At 36.2% G+C, this 19,977-nt stretch overlaps 1 protein-coding gene across 2 annotated transcripts in view; it reads left to right on the top strand.

The window, feature by feature from the left end:
- The first annotated feature begins 616 nt into the window (after positions 1–616).
- The window catches only part of Eif4e (eukaryotic translation initiation factor 4E), a 36,136-nt gene continuing 16,775 nt past the window's right edge, over positions 617–19,977 (top strand). The window contains exons 1-2 of one of the 2 annotated variants that reach the window (XM_005374292.2): positions 617–664; positions 18,893–18,999. In XM_005374292.2, coding sequence (XP_005374349.1) covers positions 632–664; positions 18,893–18,999 — 140 coding nt within the window. In that variant the 5' untranslated portion in view covers positions 617–631. Of the gene's footprint in view, positions 665–6,962; positions 7,053–18,892; positions 19,000–19,977 lie in introns of those variants that run through there. The other variant, XM_013517467.1, reaches the window with a different exon arrangement.

Raw genomic sequence — 19,977 nt, 5'->3', positions numbered from 1 at the left:
CGACCTCGCCGGCGAGGAGACCCGGGAGCGCGTGTTGTTGCAGCGCGCCGGAGGCTGCGGCGGGGGCCGGCGAGGAAGGGTGGGGTGGGGAGGAAGCCCGCGGGAGGGCGCGGAGTCCGGGCGCGCGGAGGTGCGACGCTGGGGAGGGGGACCACATTGTCCTCGTCCTCCTTGCTGGGGACCGGGCTGTCATGGAGGAGGGAAGGGGAGGAGCGAGGCCTGCTCGGCTGCTGCCAGCCCGTCTGCCGGCCGGACCTGCGGCGCCGCGCTCGCGCCTGTCCCATTCATTCATCCTCTGCAGCGTGCACGCCTCGGGCGCACGGGCCCAGGTGTTCTTACAGATTGTTGGAAATAGAAACTTAACATTTGAGATCACTTTTTTCATTTGTTTTTTTATTTCTTTCCATCCTGCTGCAGGCTCTCCTCTCAATGTAGGCGCCATTTAAACTTAGTTGAAGCAAACTAATTTTAGCACAGAAAGTTGGTTACCTCTAACGTAGAGGGTGTTTCTTCATAGTTTTTTCCGGCACTGGTTCACAGAAACTTCTGGGCCTTTCCATTTTAGGAATGTCACACCTATGTGACAGTACTTCAGGTACATAATTGAATATATTACCGGAAAAAGTTTGACATGTTGGAGCCAGTTCTAGACCTTTCTTGCCAGGTATTTCTGTGTCTTTTTATGATTGTTATTTTGGTATTGGTTTACCAGTTTGCTCTAAATTTTTAAAAACTTTTATAGCAATAAAATGTAGCTATAGATTACAAAAAAAATACTACATTAATTCAGACTGCTCACTCTTCCAGAATTGAAGGCAGCTTTTCTGCTTGATTGCTTGCTTGTTCTTTATTCTGACCAGTTTTTATGTTCCCAGAAATTTGGTTGACTGTAAAAATGTTTAAGTTGCTAATAAAATCAACAGACTTTTAAAACAATGAAGGATAAATGTGTAAAATTCAAATTTAAAACTCTTGACAGGATCTCATGTCCACTTTTAGCTTTAAAAAAGCACTTCTGAACAGTAAAATGTACTGTGTTCTGTGATGTTTCGGAAACATTTAGATACTTTCAATTTTGCACAGCTATGGAGTTTTGTTTCAGCAACAGACCAGAACTACAAAATAGTAAAGGACTGTTTTGAACCAGTAAATATTTATAGTCACTGATGGGTTTATAGGATGGTGTACCAAGTGTTAAGGTGCAAAATTATACAAGATATGATTCAACCTTGTTCGTACAAAAATTTTTTTTTTTTTTTTGGTCTTTTTGACTTTGATGGGACAGGGACTCACTGTGCAGTTCAGGCTGGCCTTGCACTCTCAACGATCTACCTGCCTTAGTTCATGAGTGCTGGGATTACAGGGGTGCACCACCACACCCGGCTGTATAAACTTTTAAGGAGTTTAATTTTCAGTGTTGTGGTCACTGGTATGGTATTTTAGTGTTGACTCAGCGAGATTTGGATAGTGGTGAGTTTAAATTTAGGGAGATGACAATTCCAAAACCTAAAATAATTGAAAGTAGAAACCTAAATTAAAACTGTAATTTTCTGGGACTATATGTAAAACAGTATCAAAGTATTCATTTTTTGTGAAAATTGCAAAATTTTATTGTTTTTAATCAACCTTTGACCACTGACCACAGGATAGTCATGGAGAAATCTTTTTGAAAGTTTTATTCTTATTTTTAGTGCTGAAGATTGAACCTAGGGCCTTTGGTATGCTAAGCACACCCTCAGCCGCAGCAGTTTTAAATAGATTTTTTTCTTAAACAACTGATTAGTGCAGTATCGTATTGGATTGAAGTTAAGGCGCCTCTGCTGAAGCCTGTACAAATCCTATTTGTTCATTTTTACTTTAGCTACTTGGTGAATTTCCTTAATACTTTTCTGCTGGGGAAAGAGCCATGAGTTTTTATTTAGTTAAGTTTTGCTTATCTTCCCTCCTTTTGTGGACACTTGGAAGTTTTTGTAGAAATTACATAAAATTTTTAGTTTGATAGTAATGTCAGTCTTTAAGTGTGTATAAATTTAGTTACATTAAAGTATGGCTTATAAGTATCGAGTCACTTCAAAGGGGAAATTAAGGGGAGCCATTTTACTTCTTTCCAGGTAGTATGTCAAAATTTTGGCACTTGGGACACAGTACTCTCTTGTCATTTTGTTGGCATTTGAGTTGTGACTAGTTTAAAATTACTGTTAGTGAAGATTGAAAGATAGTTTCTCTAGGACAGGCCATCTTTTTTCCCTATTAATATCACATAGTACCTAAGTGAAAGCTAGAATTCAAACCCAAGTCTCAAGCTTTTATTGTCCAGTTCAAGAAAAAAAAAAAAGAAGCATTCAAAATAAAATGTCCAGTTGTTTTTCTCTGGTAAAACTTGTACATTAGGGGTAAAAGTTATGTAAAATCATTCCTCTGAAAGTGTAGGTCATTTGGTTTGGTTGGTGGAATTAGGAATAGGGTTTTTAAAAAAATTTGAGCTCATATTTATTATTTTGGATTTGTTTTGGATTTGTAGATGGTATTTAACTTTTATTGTATTTTTACATTTTTTTCTTCAATTTATAGTATATGCTCAGATCTAAAATTTGAAATGAATACCTTGAGCAGTGTGGCTTGTTCTTAGAACTTAAAATATATATTATATAAAATACATAAGATTACAAAAGAAACCAGTGTGGTGTATAGTAAGGATAGTGTTAACATGAAACATAATAAGAACATTGCTTGGCACAAGGTCCTCTCTTATTAATGTAAAATATGTCTTACCTCTCCCCAGCCATTTAGTTTTCTCTCCAATGCACCCATTTTACTAGGTTTTTCAGGATCCATAGGGTCATTCAAGAGACCTTTCTCTGGTAATGGAAATGTCTTGCTGTACAGTACAGTAGCCACACACATGGCAGTTGAGCAATTTAAAATGTGGGTAGGTCAGTGATGGAAACAAATTTTAAATATTATTTAATGTTAAAAACTTTAACCCCCCCCCAAAAAAAAAAAAAAACTTTAACCACATGTAGTTCGGCTTCCAAATTGCAGTGTGGCTCTAGAATCTATAACTGTGTTGTATACAGACAGCAGGCATGCTTATTGTATTTAAATTTTTGTAAGATGTGATTGGATATGTCCAGTTTGGGTTAATGTTTTACTCTTACAAAAACTTCCATATTTTAAGATTTGAAAGATAACTGATTAGTATGGAATTAAAATGGTTCTATTAGTTAATTTTTGTTTTCTTAAATTTTGCAAGTAAGTCTTACAATATTTAAGATTCATATTTCGTGATAGAGTATATAGTGATGTCTTCTTCATGCTGGGTGGTATTTAGGCAAATCACCTCTTGAGGCAACCAGCAGTATCAATTTTTTATAGACTATTTTTTGTATATACAAATAGATTTTTTTTATGTAAATGGTAACTAGTTATGTACACTATTCTGGTACTTCTTGTCTAGCATTATGTATCAAACAACTTTTTTTTTAAAGGTGTATTACATTGTATGGTTTTAACGTAATTATTTCTGTATAGATCAGTGTAACATTTCTAACTATGCTGTTTCAAAAATTGCTGTGATAAATACTTTACTTTGTTTTTCCTTTTGGTATTGGAGTTTTTATTTTTTGCTTTGAGACAGCCTCCTGCTAAGTTGCCCAGGCTGGCCTTGAATTATGGTCCTTTTACCTCGGCCTTCCAGAGTGCTAGGATTTCAGATATTACGAAGCCATATATGTGGAAATAAAGTATAACATGTATGTTTTATAGTAATAAGCTAGAGACCCAGGTTATCTTCCACCCCAGTGCCTCAACTTATTTTTTATATTTCATCATCATTGTTATTTCTTTGTCCCCCTCATCCTGGTTTTCATCTTAATAATTCATCTGTTTTCTTGCAGTAATCTCCATGGTCTCTTTCAGCTGTGTGTTTAGGTGATGTGCAAAGACAAGGCAGTATTGCCCCTGTGGGATGAAAGTTACTAAGAGAAGATAATTGAAACCAACTTCTGGCTTATACTTCAGCTTCAGCTTCTAGAGTTTCTACTGGAGTTCTTCCTAGGGAAAACAGTTGGCAAAGTCATGAGCATGTCCTGGGAAACAAGAGTGCTACAGTTGTAATTGACTGGGCTGTGGTGTGGGCCGGGCAAAGAACCTTCAGTAGGAGAGTAGCCTGTGTGAGTAGGCCACTCTGCATTTTATGATTAAAGTCATACCCTTTTGGTTCAGGGAGGGAGCTGGACACCAGGGAGAGAAAAGAAACTTCATTAATGCATGGTTGAACTGAGTTACATAAGTATAGGTTAAAATCTATGCTAGATACTCTGGAGCATTTGGTGCTTTTCATTTTTTATGTGTTTTATGTGTTGCTGGGGGATGGAATCCAGGGCCTTACATGAGGTAGGCAAGAGGTTTTAACCCTGAGCCCCTCTCTGTTTTCCAGAAAAAATAGAATAATAGGCACATTGGTCATAGCAATCATCAACCCACGTTGCTCCACTCACATTCACTTGAATGATGTTGTCCAGTCTAAACTGTTGCTCTTTGTATCTGGTGTGTATTTGTCTTCCTTAGATGTCCTCTAAAATCTGTGTTGCACCCCACCGTTTGCTGTGCCCATTGTCTTCCTCTCACTTGGTTTCTTGTATCATTTTAGTAGATCACATCTCCAGTACTTTATTTGAGCAAAGGTACCTGGGAGATTTTCAAACTTTGAGAGACTGCCCATTTTTCTCTTATTCTTGCCATGGTCTTTAAACAAAGATCTCCGTGCTATAGCTTTTGTGATACTATGAGAGGGAGTAAGATTAGAATCATTTAGTTAAACATTTGAGTGCTTTTCATGCGGCAGACACACTGTTCAGTGCTTAGCCTTGCTCTTTCTTAACCTTAAATTATTGAATTACTCAATTGGAAAGAAACACATTTATATTTTAAAGCATACTCATTTACATTTTAAGAGTAACATAATAAGTTGCATTCAAATGATTTTTATAGTTTTTCTGTAACATTGGCAAAAAGTACCAGGAATAATATACCTAGTTGTGATATTAATAAGTGCCTTCCTCAAATGTCCAGAAATTATGAACCTAACGAGTAATTTGAAGGATTCATGAAAACTGTAAAATTCTGCTGAGGGATAAGGAGTTTAAAGAATTTAAAATATAGGATATTCAAGAATTTCCTACATTCACTATAAATGAAATCAAAATACAAGCAAGGTGGTGGCACCACATTTCATTCAGGGTTCTGCATACTTTAGCCTCCTATCTAAAGAATGGTTTTTACATTTTAAAGGGTTGTAGCAAAACAAACTGAAGAATAAGAGGTAGATTACCAACCACCTTAACATACTTACTGTCAAGATTTTAATAGAAAGTTTGCCAACAGGGGCTGGGGATTTAGCTCAGCGGCAAAAGCGCCTGCCTGGCAAGCGCAAGGTCGTGAGTTCGGTTCCCGGTATCGGAGAAAAAAACCAAAAAAAAAAAAGAAAGTTTGCCAACTGATGTTTTATATAATGATTGTGAAATTTATTTGGAGGTATAAGCAAGTGAGAATTGGCAAGTTTTTTAAAAGAGAGAAGGGAAATGGGGAACTTGCTATCCCATGAGGGAAAAAATTACTAAACAAAGGTAACTTTTTAATATGTGATACTGGTTCAGAAAGAGATTGGCAGATCATTAGGACACACTTGGCAGATTTTAGTATTTTGATTCTGTTTATATACAGAATGTAGATATTAAATTGAAGAATGAACATCTTCATTTATTATTGAAAGTATATATTTGAATTTCAGTGTAATATATTTGAAACATTTAGGTCAGTATGAGGAAAATGATGTACTTTCAACGGTCAGATGTCCTCTTTTAATATATTGCATGCAGCTGTTTGTAGTGCTAGGGTTGGAACTCAGCATCTTGCACTTGTTTGCCAAGTGCTCTGTGACTGAGCTGCACCTTCAGCAGCACCTTTAGTAATATTTTGTTGTTGGTGTGGATGCTGTCTTCGTGGCTTGATAGCTCATTTCTTTTTAATGCTGAGTAATATTCCATTCTTCGGATTTAGTACAGTTCATTTAGGCCTAAAGAGCTCAAAGTGCTCATTGTTTATACAGGTTTGTGTTCTGCTTTTCCCTTTATCTGTATTACCATTTTAAACTATTTTTTCTAAACATTGGATTTAGTACCTGCATCATTAATACCATCCATGTGTTTTTATTGTTTTGTTTTGTACCTTTGTATCTATTCACAGATCTATGAATATCTGTATTATTTTGTTTAGTAAGATAAAATATGTAAAAGTTCAGTTTCTTGAAAGGAACTTCTTAGTAGTCTAATTGATTAAATAATGTAGATCTTTCTGTATTTGCAAAATAGAGAATTCATTAACTTAAGCCCAGAAAGTAAAAGGATGCATATCCAGTGATGGTGAACCTTAAAGCGTTCACTGTCTGGTAACAGCCGGCTGTGGCACACTTGCCACAGGTTCACCAGCACTGCAACTTTGGGGCATAAGAAATACTGGCTACAGTTGGTTTTCCAATTTTTTTAAGAAATATTATTTCTGCAAGATACATTTTTCTTTTGAAAGGTGATTCTTAGTATATAATGTCCATATTGAAGCTACATTTTACATTGATATTTTAACCTCTTCTACCATTACTGAACTTTTAGAAAACACATTTTGTAGCATTCACTGGCTCATTTGTTTAAACTGAACAATTTTAAAACAATTTAATTAGTATCATGAATTTTAGTTATGCTTTTCGGCAAGTTTAAAAGGTATAAGCTTACACAGCTCTTAACTTTTTAAAAAGGTTTGCCTTTTATTTTTATTTATTTATTTGTTTTGGTTTTTTTTTTTTGAGGCAAAGTCTTGCTATACAGTTCAGGCTGGCCTTGAACTTTGTATCCCAGGCTGGCCTGGAACTCAACAATCCTGCCTCAGGCTTCCGAGTGCTAGGATTACAGGCTTGCACCACCATGACTGCCTTAAATTTTATTGATGAAGGTCACCCCTTTGCAGTGCTGGGGATCCAACCCAGGGCCTCCCATACGGAAAGCAAACACTCTGCCACTAAATTATAGACAGCAGGCCTATTAGTAAAGGTTTAAAGAATCTTTGCAATAGAAATTGCCATGTTACTGCAACCCACTGGTTTCAACCAGTTTTGAAATAGTTTTGATAATGTTCACCTTGTTTAAATCTGTTTTTTCTTTGCACTACTAGGATTTGAACCCAGGCAAGCACTCTGCCATTAGGCTGTATACCCAGCCCCTTTGTAATTACTGTAAAACACGAACTTTCCAATACTGCTTGATTTAACTAGTAGTGACATTTAAATTTCATTGTTAGCCTTGTTATAATTCTAGATCATGCATCTGTTTATCTGCTGGGTTTCTGTCCTCACACCTCTGCCCTACTCCTAATCTGAATTTGTAATCTTGTCCTAGGCTCTATAAAATGTGAATACGCACACAAATATACACACACAGACACATAGCTCCCTTAAAAAATAGTTTTAAAATGTAACAAGATGCTTATAGGGGTTACTGGTCTTAAAAATTCACCCATATTTTAAAATTGTATGTTACAAGATCAGAAGTTCAAGTATGGGCTGCAGGGATTTTTTTTTTTTTTTTTTAATGTATTTTAGTTTGACTATCCAGGTTACTATAGCCGACAGACTTGGTCAACTCTGTTTACGGAGTAGTTTAAACATCTGTTGAATTTTTAAGTATTTTTAGGCACAATCTAACAAGTCACAGTTCTTTCCCTCTGCTCCAGCTACCGTTTGCCATTGTTTAGATGCTAATTTAATTATCTGTGGCCATATTTTAATGTTTCATAAAGATTTAATTTTTAATAAGGCAAATAGTAAGGCTCTACTTGTTCTTATGCACTAATTATACTGATTTCCATCTGGGAAGGTGCTGTAGGAAATTTGCTATACAGCATTTAGATTTGAGAAGGAAGAGTAAAGTATGAAAATCTTTATATTAAGTAATGTTCTAAGTAATTATTTGTATCTATAGTGAGAGTTTTTGCTCATCTATATCTGTGTCTGTGGGTATTTGACTAGTTGGCATTTAATATGCTGTCTTGTGTAATAATGTAATCACATTCTAATTCTTGGCATTTATTTGCCTTTTTTCTCTACTAGTGGATTTTCATGTATAGGGACGGAGTGAGGTGTGTACTGTATCTGTCTTTTTACTGATTGGTTGGCAGTGTTGTTCACTGGCAAGATTAGTGAGGGTTTGAGCTGAAGCTGTGGAGCAGAATGTACTACATACTATAGCATTATGATGCGTGGGAAGAGTACCCTGATAACGATATAATTTATTGCCCAGTCTTGGGCACCTTTGAGAGTAAATTACTGTTGTAGAGATAATTATGCTGAAACAGGATTATGTAAAATGAGGATATATGGTATATCTGGGTATCAACCCCAATAGTCCTAGATTGTAACACAGAATATAGCAAAAGTTTGCTAACTTTTCAGGGCTTAAGTGTGTCTGAAAAGTGATAAGGAAAGTGATTATACAGGATCTCGAAGCTTGAGTATATTGAAATAATGTAGATACAAATACATAACATTTTGTCCTAACAGGTACTGCTCAATAAATTATATTTATCAAGTAAAAACTCAAGTTTGGATGAAGTATGAGGGATGATGTTAATAATTTTTAGAATCATAAAACAACATCCGTTTTTCTTTTAAACCTATCCTACTTTTAATGTCATACCTTTTACTGAATGTAGTGCCTTCACTTTAACTGAACTTCTGGGTTAGTAATTTTTAGAGGTAATCATGTAGCTGTCTTTGCAATAATAGTATTTACATTTCCAATATGACCACAGATGATCTTTCCAGTCAACTAAAGAAACACGGAAACAAGGGGAAATGTAAGGCAGTGCTATGGAGATGTTTTACTAGTCATGCCGTTATCCATTGTTTGGTGCTGTGGCGTTGAAGTTTGTACATTTATTTTGTGTTATCAAGAAGGCAGGTATTGGTATTAGAGTCACTGGGAAGTGGGAACATATGGGTAGTCATTTCCAGGTTACCTGCTAACAAGCTCATTTCTTGTATCCACTTATGTGTATGGTATCATCGTGCTAGGAGGATGTCTAGTGTAAGGATTGAGGGTAGATTGGAGCTCTTTGCCCTGGGAAGTTTAGGTTGCCACTCCTTCAGTATGTTACATACGTATGAATAATTGAACGTTTGTTCTTAGATTTCCTGTAGTAAAACTGAAAGGATTGTCCAGAACTCTCCAGAGTTCACAAATCCTGTTATTTGCCCATTCCTCCCTGCCTTCCCCAGCTCTTACATGGATAGCAGATAGTACTGATTACTAATCGTTTTAGACCATTGTTGACTAGTTAAGTACCAGACTGTTGGATTATTATTAAAAACTCTCAACTCATTAGAAACTGATGCTTACATCAGGTTTTTTTTTTTTTGTTTTGTTTTTTTTCGCCTTGTCTTAAGTCACTTAACCCCTCTTGTTGTAAAAATTTCTTCTTAAAAGAATGATCACACAGGGGCTAGAAGTGGATCTATGCTGTGGAAATATTACCTCCTAGTAGATAGGGATTGGTGAGTCTGGGATTGCATTTGTTGTTTATCATAGGAAGATTGTAGTAGTGAAGTCAGATCTTTGTGTACAAAGACTGTCAGGTGCATCATTGTTTGGAACCATAGAGGATGCTATGTGGATTAATATGTTTAATTTACAGTTTCTTTCTCTAGCTGCCTTGATTTGCTTTATTTTGATTGTTAGTGGTAATAGTTCAGCTCACTGCCACATTCTAGTCATTAATTTAGTAATTCCAAAAGTATAGTAGTTGAGGACAAAGATATGTTGCCTTCAGTAAAGAAAAGGGGAAATAATTGTTTGTACCTTTTGTAGTAGAGGAAGTTGGCTTCTTCACATGAATGTTACTGTTTTGGGGGTTAAGGGTATATGTACGAGGAATCAAACTCAGGACCTTGTGCTTGCCAGGCAGGTGCTGTGCCACTGAGCTATATCCCTGGTTGCATGAATGTTACTTTAAAATGACTATAATGTCATAGGTAACTATTGCTGTGGAAAGGTAAGGTGATTCCTTTTAGTTTTGATCTAGAAGCATCAGATAGAAATAATATAGGGAACAGAGAAAAGTTACACATATATATGTAAGTTGTTTTTTTTTTTTTCTTTGTGAAGTGAATCAGCTAGCATACCCAGCACTGTCTCTGACCATATAGTATAGCTAGAATAAATAGTTGCAGAATAGGAAGCTAAACAACTATGCATTTATATTATTTAGATTTTTTTTTTAATTGTACTGGGAATTGAACCCAAGACTTTTTATAAAAAGAATTTTTAAAAATGTGTAATTATGGAACTATGCCAATCAGAACAAAGAAATGTATTTTATTTTTATAAGAACCATAACAAATGCTTTCATATCATTCCTCTGTTAAGCATAAATTTGTACCAGATGATTTAAATGCTTTATTTATTGGCTCATTTAATAGCAGTAATAATCTTGAAACTGCTGTAATGCCCATTTTAAGATGAGAAAACTGAGGCACAGGGAAATTGTTACATGTTCAAATTACGAACTGAATGGCAGAGCTGGTATTTCTACCTGGGTAACATGGCTGTATGTAGTTCAACCCTGTGTGTCTCATATTCTAGTGAAAAACCTTTTTTTTTTTTTTTTTAAAATAGTTACCAATCTTTTACTTTTGATAAAGTAAGTGATAAAGGTAAGATGAAAAATGCATATAAAATGTGATCTGAATTTGATTAATTTCAATAGACATATACTTAGCATCAGAATGTTATGAATTCCTGTTTACTTTTCCACACCTCAGTCTTCCTTGAAGACCTTAACCAGTTGATGACAGGTACCATGCTGAGTTACTACTTCAAGTCTTTATTAGAGCCAGGGGAACTACATCTCCTGTGTTGATGTTGACATACTTCAAATGAAGGCTAAGGTGGGGGTGGTGGATAGGACCTGGAAAAAATTCCCTGCACGTTCCTGAGAGTAATGGGTTGTATAAAGGTAATAGGGGACACAGATGGGTATGTGCAAAAGAAAATCTCATTATTTCTAAAGAGATAGTTTATATGTATGTTTGGGTTGAGGGTGAGAAATATGAATGTTCAAAACCATAGCTAGCTACGTTGACATTTTGAATCTATAAAGCAAAATATATAGATTTGAACATGAGAAGAATATAGAATGTAGTAGTCAAATTTACTAGAGACATTTATTGGAACACAATAGAAGTGGTGCAAGATTTGGGAAACATTTAGCTTCACAGTATTAGAATTGCTTCACAGGGCCAATATTGTTCCCCATAATGTGGTCTGGTTTTTGCAGAATGAAGTAAAAAGCTTCCCAAGGTTCTTTGCAGCTAATTGTTAAAACTTGGCCAACTCTTGCTTGACTTTTTTTTCCTGTCAACTTTGTTCTGTTGCTATGGCAGTCCAGTGAGCCCTAGGATCAGTAAATTACAATACTGAACATTTTTATTTTAGCCTCATAAACTCAGCAAATCTAAACCCAACTTAATACTTTGCCCTTGAGCCTGCTTTTTTTATTCCTGTACTTGCCATCTGTATTTATTCTCTTTGACCTGCCAGTTAATGAGTTCCACTGCCCACAAAATGAAAGGTACACTTTTAGCCTGACCTTTGAGGCCTTTCACAGCTTCACTCCAGGCTACCATTTGGGTTGTGTCTTTGGTTTCCTGAGCCCTGTTTCAGGTGTATTGGTTATCATCCTGTAAATAAACACAGTATCTTCTCATAGTTTGCTGTGCTCTAGCACCCTGTATCACCCAACTAAAATGTTATACAGTGGTTTTTCAAGGGCAGATTGATTTTTAGGTTAAAAATGTTTGTTTACTTTTGAGAGTAGCCACGATCTATTAAATTGGCTTTACCTTTTTTGTTCTGATGATTTGTAAACCTAGAAATACTGATAATGCATGGACATTTAAGATGTAATTTCCAGTGAAATTTGCACATTGGGAGACCATCTGAGAGCAGGGAGAGGGGATAGGGTTGGGACTTCACAGTAAAGAATTTTTTTTTTAAACTATGTATATTTAACTGTCTATGCGCTATAGAAAGCAACCTTAAAAATAAGTTTGTATTATTAGAATAGAACTTGTTCGAAATGTTTTTTAGTTAACATTTCCTTATTGGTTGTACTTCCTTTATTTGCTCCTGTGTCTTGTAAAAGACATCTGATTGAAACAGTTTAAAAAAGGAAACACCTGTTAAAGGAGTGTGACAGTGTAGGCATCACATAGCCCAGCTGTATCCATTTCATGATTAATCCAAAATCCCATTTGCCTCATTAAAGTTAGGCTTAAAAGAACTTTAAGAGAGGGTCTAATTTCAGAATATTTACATATTTTATTTATTATTTGTTTATTTATTTACTTTTTGAGACAGGGTCTCACTGTATATTTCAGGCTGGCCTGGAAGTTACTATGTACCCCAGGCTGGCCTCAAACTCTTGGTAGTCCTCATGTCTCACCCGGCAGAGTACTGGGATTACCTGGTTTAAATTTTATTTATATTAAATGTGTAACAGTGAACAAATTGGACAAATTGGAGATTTGTTATTTGAAGTTTACACTTAACTGGGGAGTTACCTAAAAGCATTTTTATTATGGTTCTTTTATTTGTTTATTTATTTATGGTATCGGGAATCAAACTCAGGACCTTGTGTTTGCCAGACAGGCGCTTATGCCACTGAGCTGTATCCCCGGCTCCTATTATGGTTCTTTTAAAAATAAAGTAACATTTTTTTATTCCAATTTGACATAGTTCCATAATTACAAAGCATTTCTTAAGAATTGACTACAGTGTGTCTTTCTGGGCATCATTTCTCAATCTCTGTAATGTAGATTGAAAAGGGTTAGACTCCCCATAGAATTAGACTATCCCCATAGAACCAGCCTGAAAATTTAAGTAACTTCAACATGGATATTATGTTTATCTGTTAAATGTAAGAAAGGAAAAACATTTTAATTACTTGACTTTACGAGCTTTTATTGTAACAAACAATAATAAATTGAAGAAGATTAATAGAGAATGATTTTATAAAACTGGGCATTGTGGTACATGCCTGTAATCCTAGCTACTCCGAGGCTGAGGCAGGAAGAGTACAGATTTAAGGCCAACTTGGGCAGTTCAGCAAGACTGAAGACCATGTTTCAGAATAAAATGTAAAAAGATCTTGGATGTAACTCAGTGGTAGTGGTACTTGCCTAGCATACACAAGGCCCCAGGTTTAACCTCCAGTACTGCCAAGAAGCAAAATGATTTTATGAGGCAATCTCACTCAACAGTCAAAATTTTCCTCCTTTGCAATAAGTTATACTATAATAACAAAATCAGAAAACTTAAAGGATGAATACTTGATACTAAGCTTTTTAAACTACTGGTAAGAATGGATCATTGAGATAGATGCTTGTTGCAAAATATAAATGGGGAGATTTTGTGCTGAAAAAATGCAAAATATAAATGGGGAGATTTAGATACAGTTTTTGATACTACTGCTTTCATTGGGATTTTTATCATTAGGTAATTTCTAGATGTTACTACATTTGATCAATGGTATATGAACAGGTATTTTCGTAGAATAATATTTTGTATTTATCTTGGAAAGAATTAGCTATACTAAAACTGTTATACTAATAAAGACTGGAGAAATTCATATAAGCTTAAAAATTTGAACATGAAATTTACATTGCAGATAGTGATTTAAAAGGCTAAAAGAGAAGTTCCAGTAAGCTTTAACAGGTTTCAGGGCTGGTGATATAGCTCAGCGGCACACTGCATACCTGGCAAGTGCAAGGCCCTGAGTTCAATTCCCAGTACCAAAAAAATTTTTTTCAGCCGAGGTTGGTGGCACATACCTGTAATCCCAGCACTCGGGAGGCTGAGGCAGGAGCATTGCTCTGAGTTCAAGGCTAGCAAGACTGTGTCTCAACTCCCCCTAGAAGTTTGAAATATATACTGAAAAGATGATTGCCTATGGCCAATGTTTTTTTTTCCTTTGGTCTTTTTGAGACAGGGTCTCTTTGAAGTTCAGACTGGCCTTGAGCTCACTTTGTAGCCCAGGCTGGTCTAGAACTCGCAGCTATCCTCCTGCGTGCTGGGATTACAGGCGTGCACCACCATGCTCAGCTCCAATAAGTATTTTTTTTTTGTTTTTTTGTTTTTTTGTTTTTCTCCGGTAGCAGGAACCGAACTCACGACTTTGCACTTGCCAGGCAGGTGCTTTGCCGCTGAGCTAAATCCCCAGACCCCTCCAATAAGTATTTTTAATGGTGTTTTAGAGTGTTTCTTAATATGCAGTATGTTTCTTTTTTTTTTTTCTTTCTGGTACCGGGAATCGAACTTATGACCTCTCGCTTGCCAGGCAGGTGCTGTGCTGCTGAGCTAAATCCCCAGCCCCCTATGCAGTATGTTTCTATAATACTAAAAATGAAAATAAAAAGATTTATCTACAAAAAGTATACAGGTTTCTGTTCTTAAAGACTGTGTCACTTAAAGCAGCCCTTTTAATACAGACCATTTATGTGTGTGTGTCTCTGCATGCATGCACATGCATGTTTGCGATAGCAGTATCAAACTCAGGGACACTACCATAGAGCTATCTCCTTGTCTTGTTTTTTATTTTGAGGTCCCTCTTAAGTTCCCAGGTTGGCTTCAAATTTGTGATTCTTCTGCCTTGCCTTTCAAGTATCAGGGAGTGTAATGGTTGATACATTGTGTCAACTTTAGAAGCATAGAAGCTTAAGTAACTCAGCAGTTCTCCCTCTTGGGGTGTACAGGACATGTCCTTGGGTGGCTGTTTAAGCTCTAGGATATTGTAATGATCGATTCATTGTGTCAACATGAGAAGTTTAAGTGATTTAGCAGGGGCCAGACTCCTCACTTTCTAAACATCATGTGCAAGAGGAAGGCCAGGAAGATGATGTGAGTGCTAGACCTACCCTGGGGCGGGGGTAGCCTACATATAAGATAGGAAAAGAGCTTTGCTCTACCCCTCCTTTTTCGCTCTTGTTGCTTTTGCTGTCTTTTGCTACCTTCAACTGTTGCCCTGAGCCATGTCACCCTGCCTTGGAATCAGCCGATTGAGGAGTGAAACCTCCACAAACTGAGCTAAGTAAACTTTTCCTCCTTTAACTTTGGGTGTTGGGTATTTTGTCGCAGCAACAAGAAAAAAATAACCAAACAGGGTGTATAGGCATGCACCACCCTGCCCAGCCATTCTTTTTAAGTTCTAGGAGTGGGACATGTTTTTTCTTCTGTTCATCCACTTTTAGTTCCTGTGTTCAGACTTGATATCATCTTGTTCTAACATTATTCTTGTAATAGTGGATAGAATGGAATAATAGGAAAGAAGGTGAAGTTTTAAATGAATTGGTGAATGACATTTTTGACCCTGTGATACATGTAATTCACATTGTAAATTGCTTCTTTTTTTTCATGTGCTGCTGAAATAAAAGACATAAATACATGTATATAGTGAAGATTTTTGAGCTTATAATTGTACATTTAAGAGAATTTGCAGCACTACATGTTTAACATCCAAAACCTGAAACTTTAGCACTGACGTGATGTTCCAAGTAGAGAACTCCATTCTTGATTGTTACGGTTTGTGTCTGGCTGTCCCCCCAAAGATACTTGCAGTCATGGGGTGGGCTTTTAGAGTTTATGATTGATTCATGGTCTGATGTTGGAATTATGGATGTGAGTGCTACATCTCCCCTGTGGCAGGTAGTTTGCATACAATTAAGGGAGGAAAAGAGGCTGCTTGCCACTGCCCCTCCCTTTTGCTCTTGTTGCTTTTGCTGTTTTCTGCCACCATAAACTGTTGCCCTCTGCCATGTGCCACTCTGCCTTGGAGCCAGCCAAGTATGGACTGAAACCTACATAGACTGTGAGCTAAATAAACCTTCCCTTCCTTAATTTTGGGTGTTGAGTATCTTGTCCCAACAACAAGAGAAAAGTAACAAAGACACTGATTTTATGTCAGAGGTTGCAGTCTGCATGCAAATATACAATGCTTAGTTTCTTCAGTATCTTCTTCAATGAGGAACAAATTCTTTGAGCTTCAGTAAATTTGTGATTAATGCACAGAATTTATAATACCGTATAAAATTACTTTCAGGCTTTGTTTAGAACATATATTTGGAACATAAATGAACTTTATGTTTAGATCCCAGGATATATCATTGTGTTTATACAAATCCCACCAAAATCTGAAAGAAAAAAAAGTCCGAAGCACTTCTGATCCGAACTATTTGGATGAGAGATATCCATTCAGTGTATACTTCGGACATATCAAAAGGTGGTTTTTTTGAAACTTTTTAAAATTTTTTATGGGCATTCTCAATCTCAGTCATACACCCAGTACTGTGGTTAGATCCATCATTGTTTAAAACCCCAGTGAACTGCTAATAATTTTTTATATATATATACCATCTTGTATGTATTTCTGAAGTTTGCTCTTTTTTGCCTCTCTGGGATCTTACTCCCCCAGGTATAAGACTTTCCTTTGATATTTCTCTCATTTTGAATCCACTTTAGGGAAGGATTGAGGAAGTCTATTTTGGACTGTCTTTATTTCTCTTTCATTTTGGAGGGATATTTTTTCTCTATGTTAAATTCTGAGATAAAGTTTTTCTTTCAGCACCAAAATAACATTCTATTGTCTTGTGTGTGGGTTTTTTTTTTTTTTTTTTTTTTTTAAGGCAGTGTGTTACTATGTAATCCAGGCTGGCCTTAAACTTGCTTGTGTCGCCCAGAGTGGCCTCAAACTCAGAGCGATCCCTCCTGCTTCAGCCTCCTGAGTGCTGGGATTACAGGTGTCACCATACCTGGCTTTTATTGTCTTATCTACTCGGTAGTTTCAGTTGAGAAGTCAGCTGGTATTGTCATTTCAGTGAGAACTGTTTTCTGACTACCTTTGATGTATGCAGGTGTAGGTTTTTTTGTTTTTTTGTTTTTTGCAGCACTGGGAATTGAACTCATGACCTTGCTCTTGCCAAGCAGGCACTTATGCCACTGAGCTATATCCCCAGCCCCTAGGTGTAGTTTTTATTTAAGGGTATACGCAGTTCCCTGAGTTAAATGAATCTGAGTTTTTAAAAATCAGATTTGACAAATAATTGTCAATTTGTGCGTTGCCTCTATCCCATTTTCTCTCATAGTAAAATTTTTTAACTGTGTTTCATGTTAAAAAAGTCTATTTTTTTCTTTGTGTGCTTTTGAATGTTTTCTTTTGACCTGTCTTTTGAGTTTACAGCTCTTAATTCTGCTGAACTTAGTGTATTGTTATTCATTCAGTAAGCTGCTAGTATTAGGTATTGTTAGCAGTTCCGGGGTAATGAGTAATGTATTTGATTATTTTTTAAAAAGTTATTAATTCTCCTCTCAAATACTTCCAATGTTTTCATTCTCTCATGTCTTTTATTTTACCATGGTATTCATTGTTTTAAAAGTCTGTACTTACTCCGTTATCTCTGTGTCTTTTCCATGAACAGTTTAACCTCTTGACTATTAGTCACTTAAAAAATTCTCTGCCTATCTACTGTTTGCTAGATACTATAGTAGTAAATATTTAAAGGGGCTGAAGATTACTCTTTAAAGAATGCAGTATTTAGTGTTGGAGACAGTGGATTTATAGGTAGACCTTGATAACTGTAAAGTCTTACTTTCAGATTTGTTAGGTGTGTTTTGGTTTTGCCTTGCAAATCAAGCTTAAACTTTATTCCTAATAGCATGATCTGCATCCTAGACAATGGCTTTTCTGTGGTTTCATCCAAAAGTTGAGGGTTTTTACTCACCCTCTTTGGCTCTGAACTTGCTTTCTCTTACTGCAGAGCTTGAATTTTGACTCAGCTGTTTTCTGTTAAACACCCCACCCCCATTACACTTCTGAACATGCCAGTTTGAGTTAGCGCAGTGGTGGTGAACCTTTGGCACACAAGCTGCAGTGGGCTATTAGTTATCTTTGAAAGCTCTAAAAGGTTCATCATCACTGGCCTACTGAGTTGCAGATTACTTCTCTGCAACTCATTTTTGTTCTAGTGCCCTGCCCTCCAGGCCCCACTTCCCACTCTGTTCAGTTTTCCATATCCATTGTGACTCCCAGCGTCTGAGTGGACAGCATCATTAATGTGAAACTAGTGGGGTAGGAAATGGCATGTAGTATTGATCTGTTTGAAGACCTAAATTGACTGATGAGAAAATGTTGGTAAAAATAATTGATTTTTTTTTTCAGACATTAGGTACTGTATGTAAATCTTAGGTCTGTCATTGTTCTGTACATTTAAATTTATTAAGCCTATAGTAACCTGTGAGGTTAAGCACTGCAGTCATTGACAATACTTTGAGCAAAATTAAGACATAGCCCTTGCTCTGAGTGATTTTATAGATGAGCAGAATCAAGTCGCTGTGTATGTCGTGTGTTGTGAAAAACTGTCTTTAAAATGAATAATTATTGTGAAATAGGAAGAAAATGTTCAAATAGGGAAGGGGAAAGAGAAAAACAATAAAAGGAGGAAAAAAGAGAAAGGAGAGGGTTGGAGGGAAAGAGGAAGAAAGAATTAAGATATATCATGTACAGGTATGATGAATGTTACTATTATGAAAATCTAAAATGTATCAATAAAATTAATTTTTTAAAAATGAGTACTTAGCACCTGCCTGGTCTGAGATCTTTTTGCGCATACATCTGGTTTATATATGTTGTTATGTTAACATTTCTGTTATTGGCAGCATTGGCTCAAGTATATTAGAAAATTGCTGCCATTGATAATGTTCAGAAATTTAAAATAGTTCATGTTACTTTCCACTAGGAAACCACCCCTACTCCTAATCCCCCACCTGCAGAAGAGGAGAAAACAGAATCTAATCAGGAGGTTGCTAACCCAGAACACTATATTAAACATCCTCTTCAGAACAGGTAAGTTTTCTGACACTTAAGAGTTTTTGATTTAGGTAACAAGATGAATGGAGAACGGAGCAAGTTTGAAAAGGAAAATTAGATAAGACTAGTTTCAGATGTGCTCAGGTTTTCACTTCATGACCTTTGATCAACAAACAATTTTATGTGTTAATCTTGAGCCTATAAAGAGCTAGGTGAGATTGGTTTGAAAATTTATCAATACACTGATTATATTTAAAGCTGTGGTAGTAAATTAGTTCTCTTAAGAAGAAGTAAATGATGCAGGACAAATACCTGAAATTTCAGTACATAATGGCTTTTTTGTTGAGGGAAAATATGGAGCTAGGACATAGATATAAAGACTAGGGCAAAGTAGAACATCATGGAAACAAAATAAACTTTTTTTTTCTAAAAATAGGGTAGTCAATAGTATATGTGCCAAAAAGGCTAAATGAAGCAAAGTCTTAAAATATCCAGCAGGTTGGACAATTTTTTAAAAATGCTTCTTAAAGGAAAGCTTTTTAGTAGAGTACAGGTGATGGACTAGATAGTGGAGTAGTTGAAGAGTGAATAGGTTATAAACAGATGTATCGAGAAAGAACAGGTAACTTGAAGTTGGACTGAGAAAGGAAAGGTTGGTGCTGTGGAAGCTGGAAGTTGTTGAGTGGAATTTAAGAGACAAATTAGAAGATAAGAAGAGATAAAAGGTGAATGTGCACATGCCTGTAGTCACAGAACTTGGGAGGCTGTGAGGTAGGAAAACCATTGTGTTTTTGAGGTCAGCCTAGACTGCAAAGGGAGACCTCGTCTCAAAAAAAAAAAAAGATATTAAGGTAAATTTCCATAGAGTAGTATGAAACAGTATAGAGTAATATTTCACTGTATGGCTCTTCCCAACATAACCCAGTCCTTCTCAGTATATTTGTATATTTACTTATTATTTTTCTGGATTATATAATGGAAATTAACTTTATTCCATTGATAGCTGATGTGGAA

Source organism: Chinchilla lanigera, unplaced genomic scaffold, assembly GCF_000276665.1.
Source record: "Chinchilla lanigera isolate Chin_1 unplaced genomic scaffold, ChiLan1.0 scaffold00004, whole genome shotgun sequence".
NCBI classification, from domain to species: Eukaryota; Metazoa; Chordata; class Mammalia; order Rodentia; family Chinchillidae; genus Chinchilla; species Chinchilla lanigera.
This window is presented reverse-complemented; position numbering and strand designations above follow the sequence as displayed.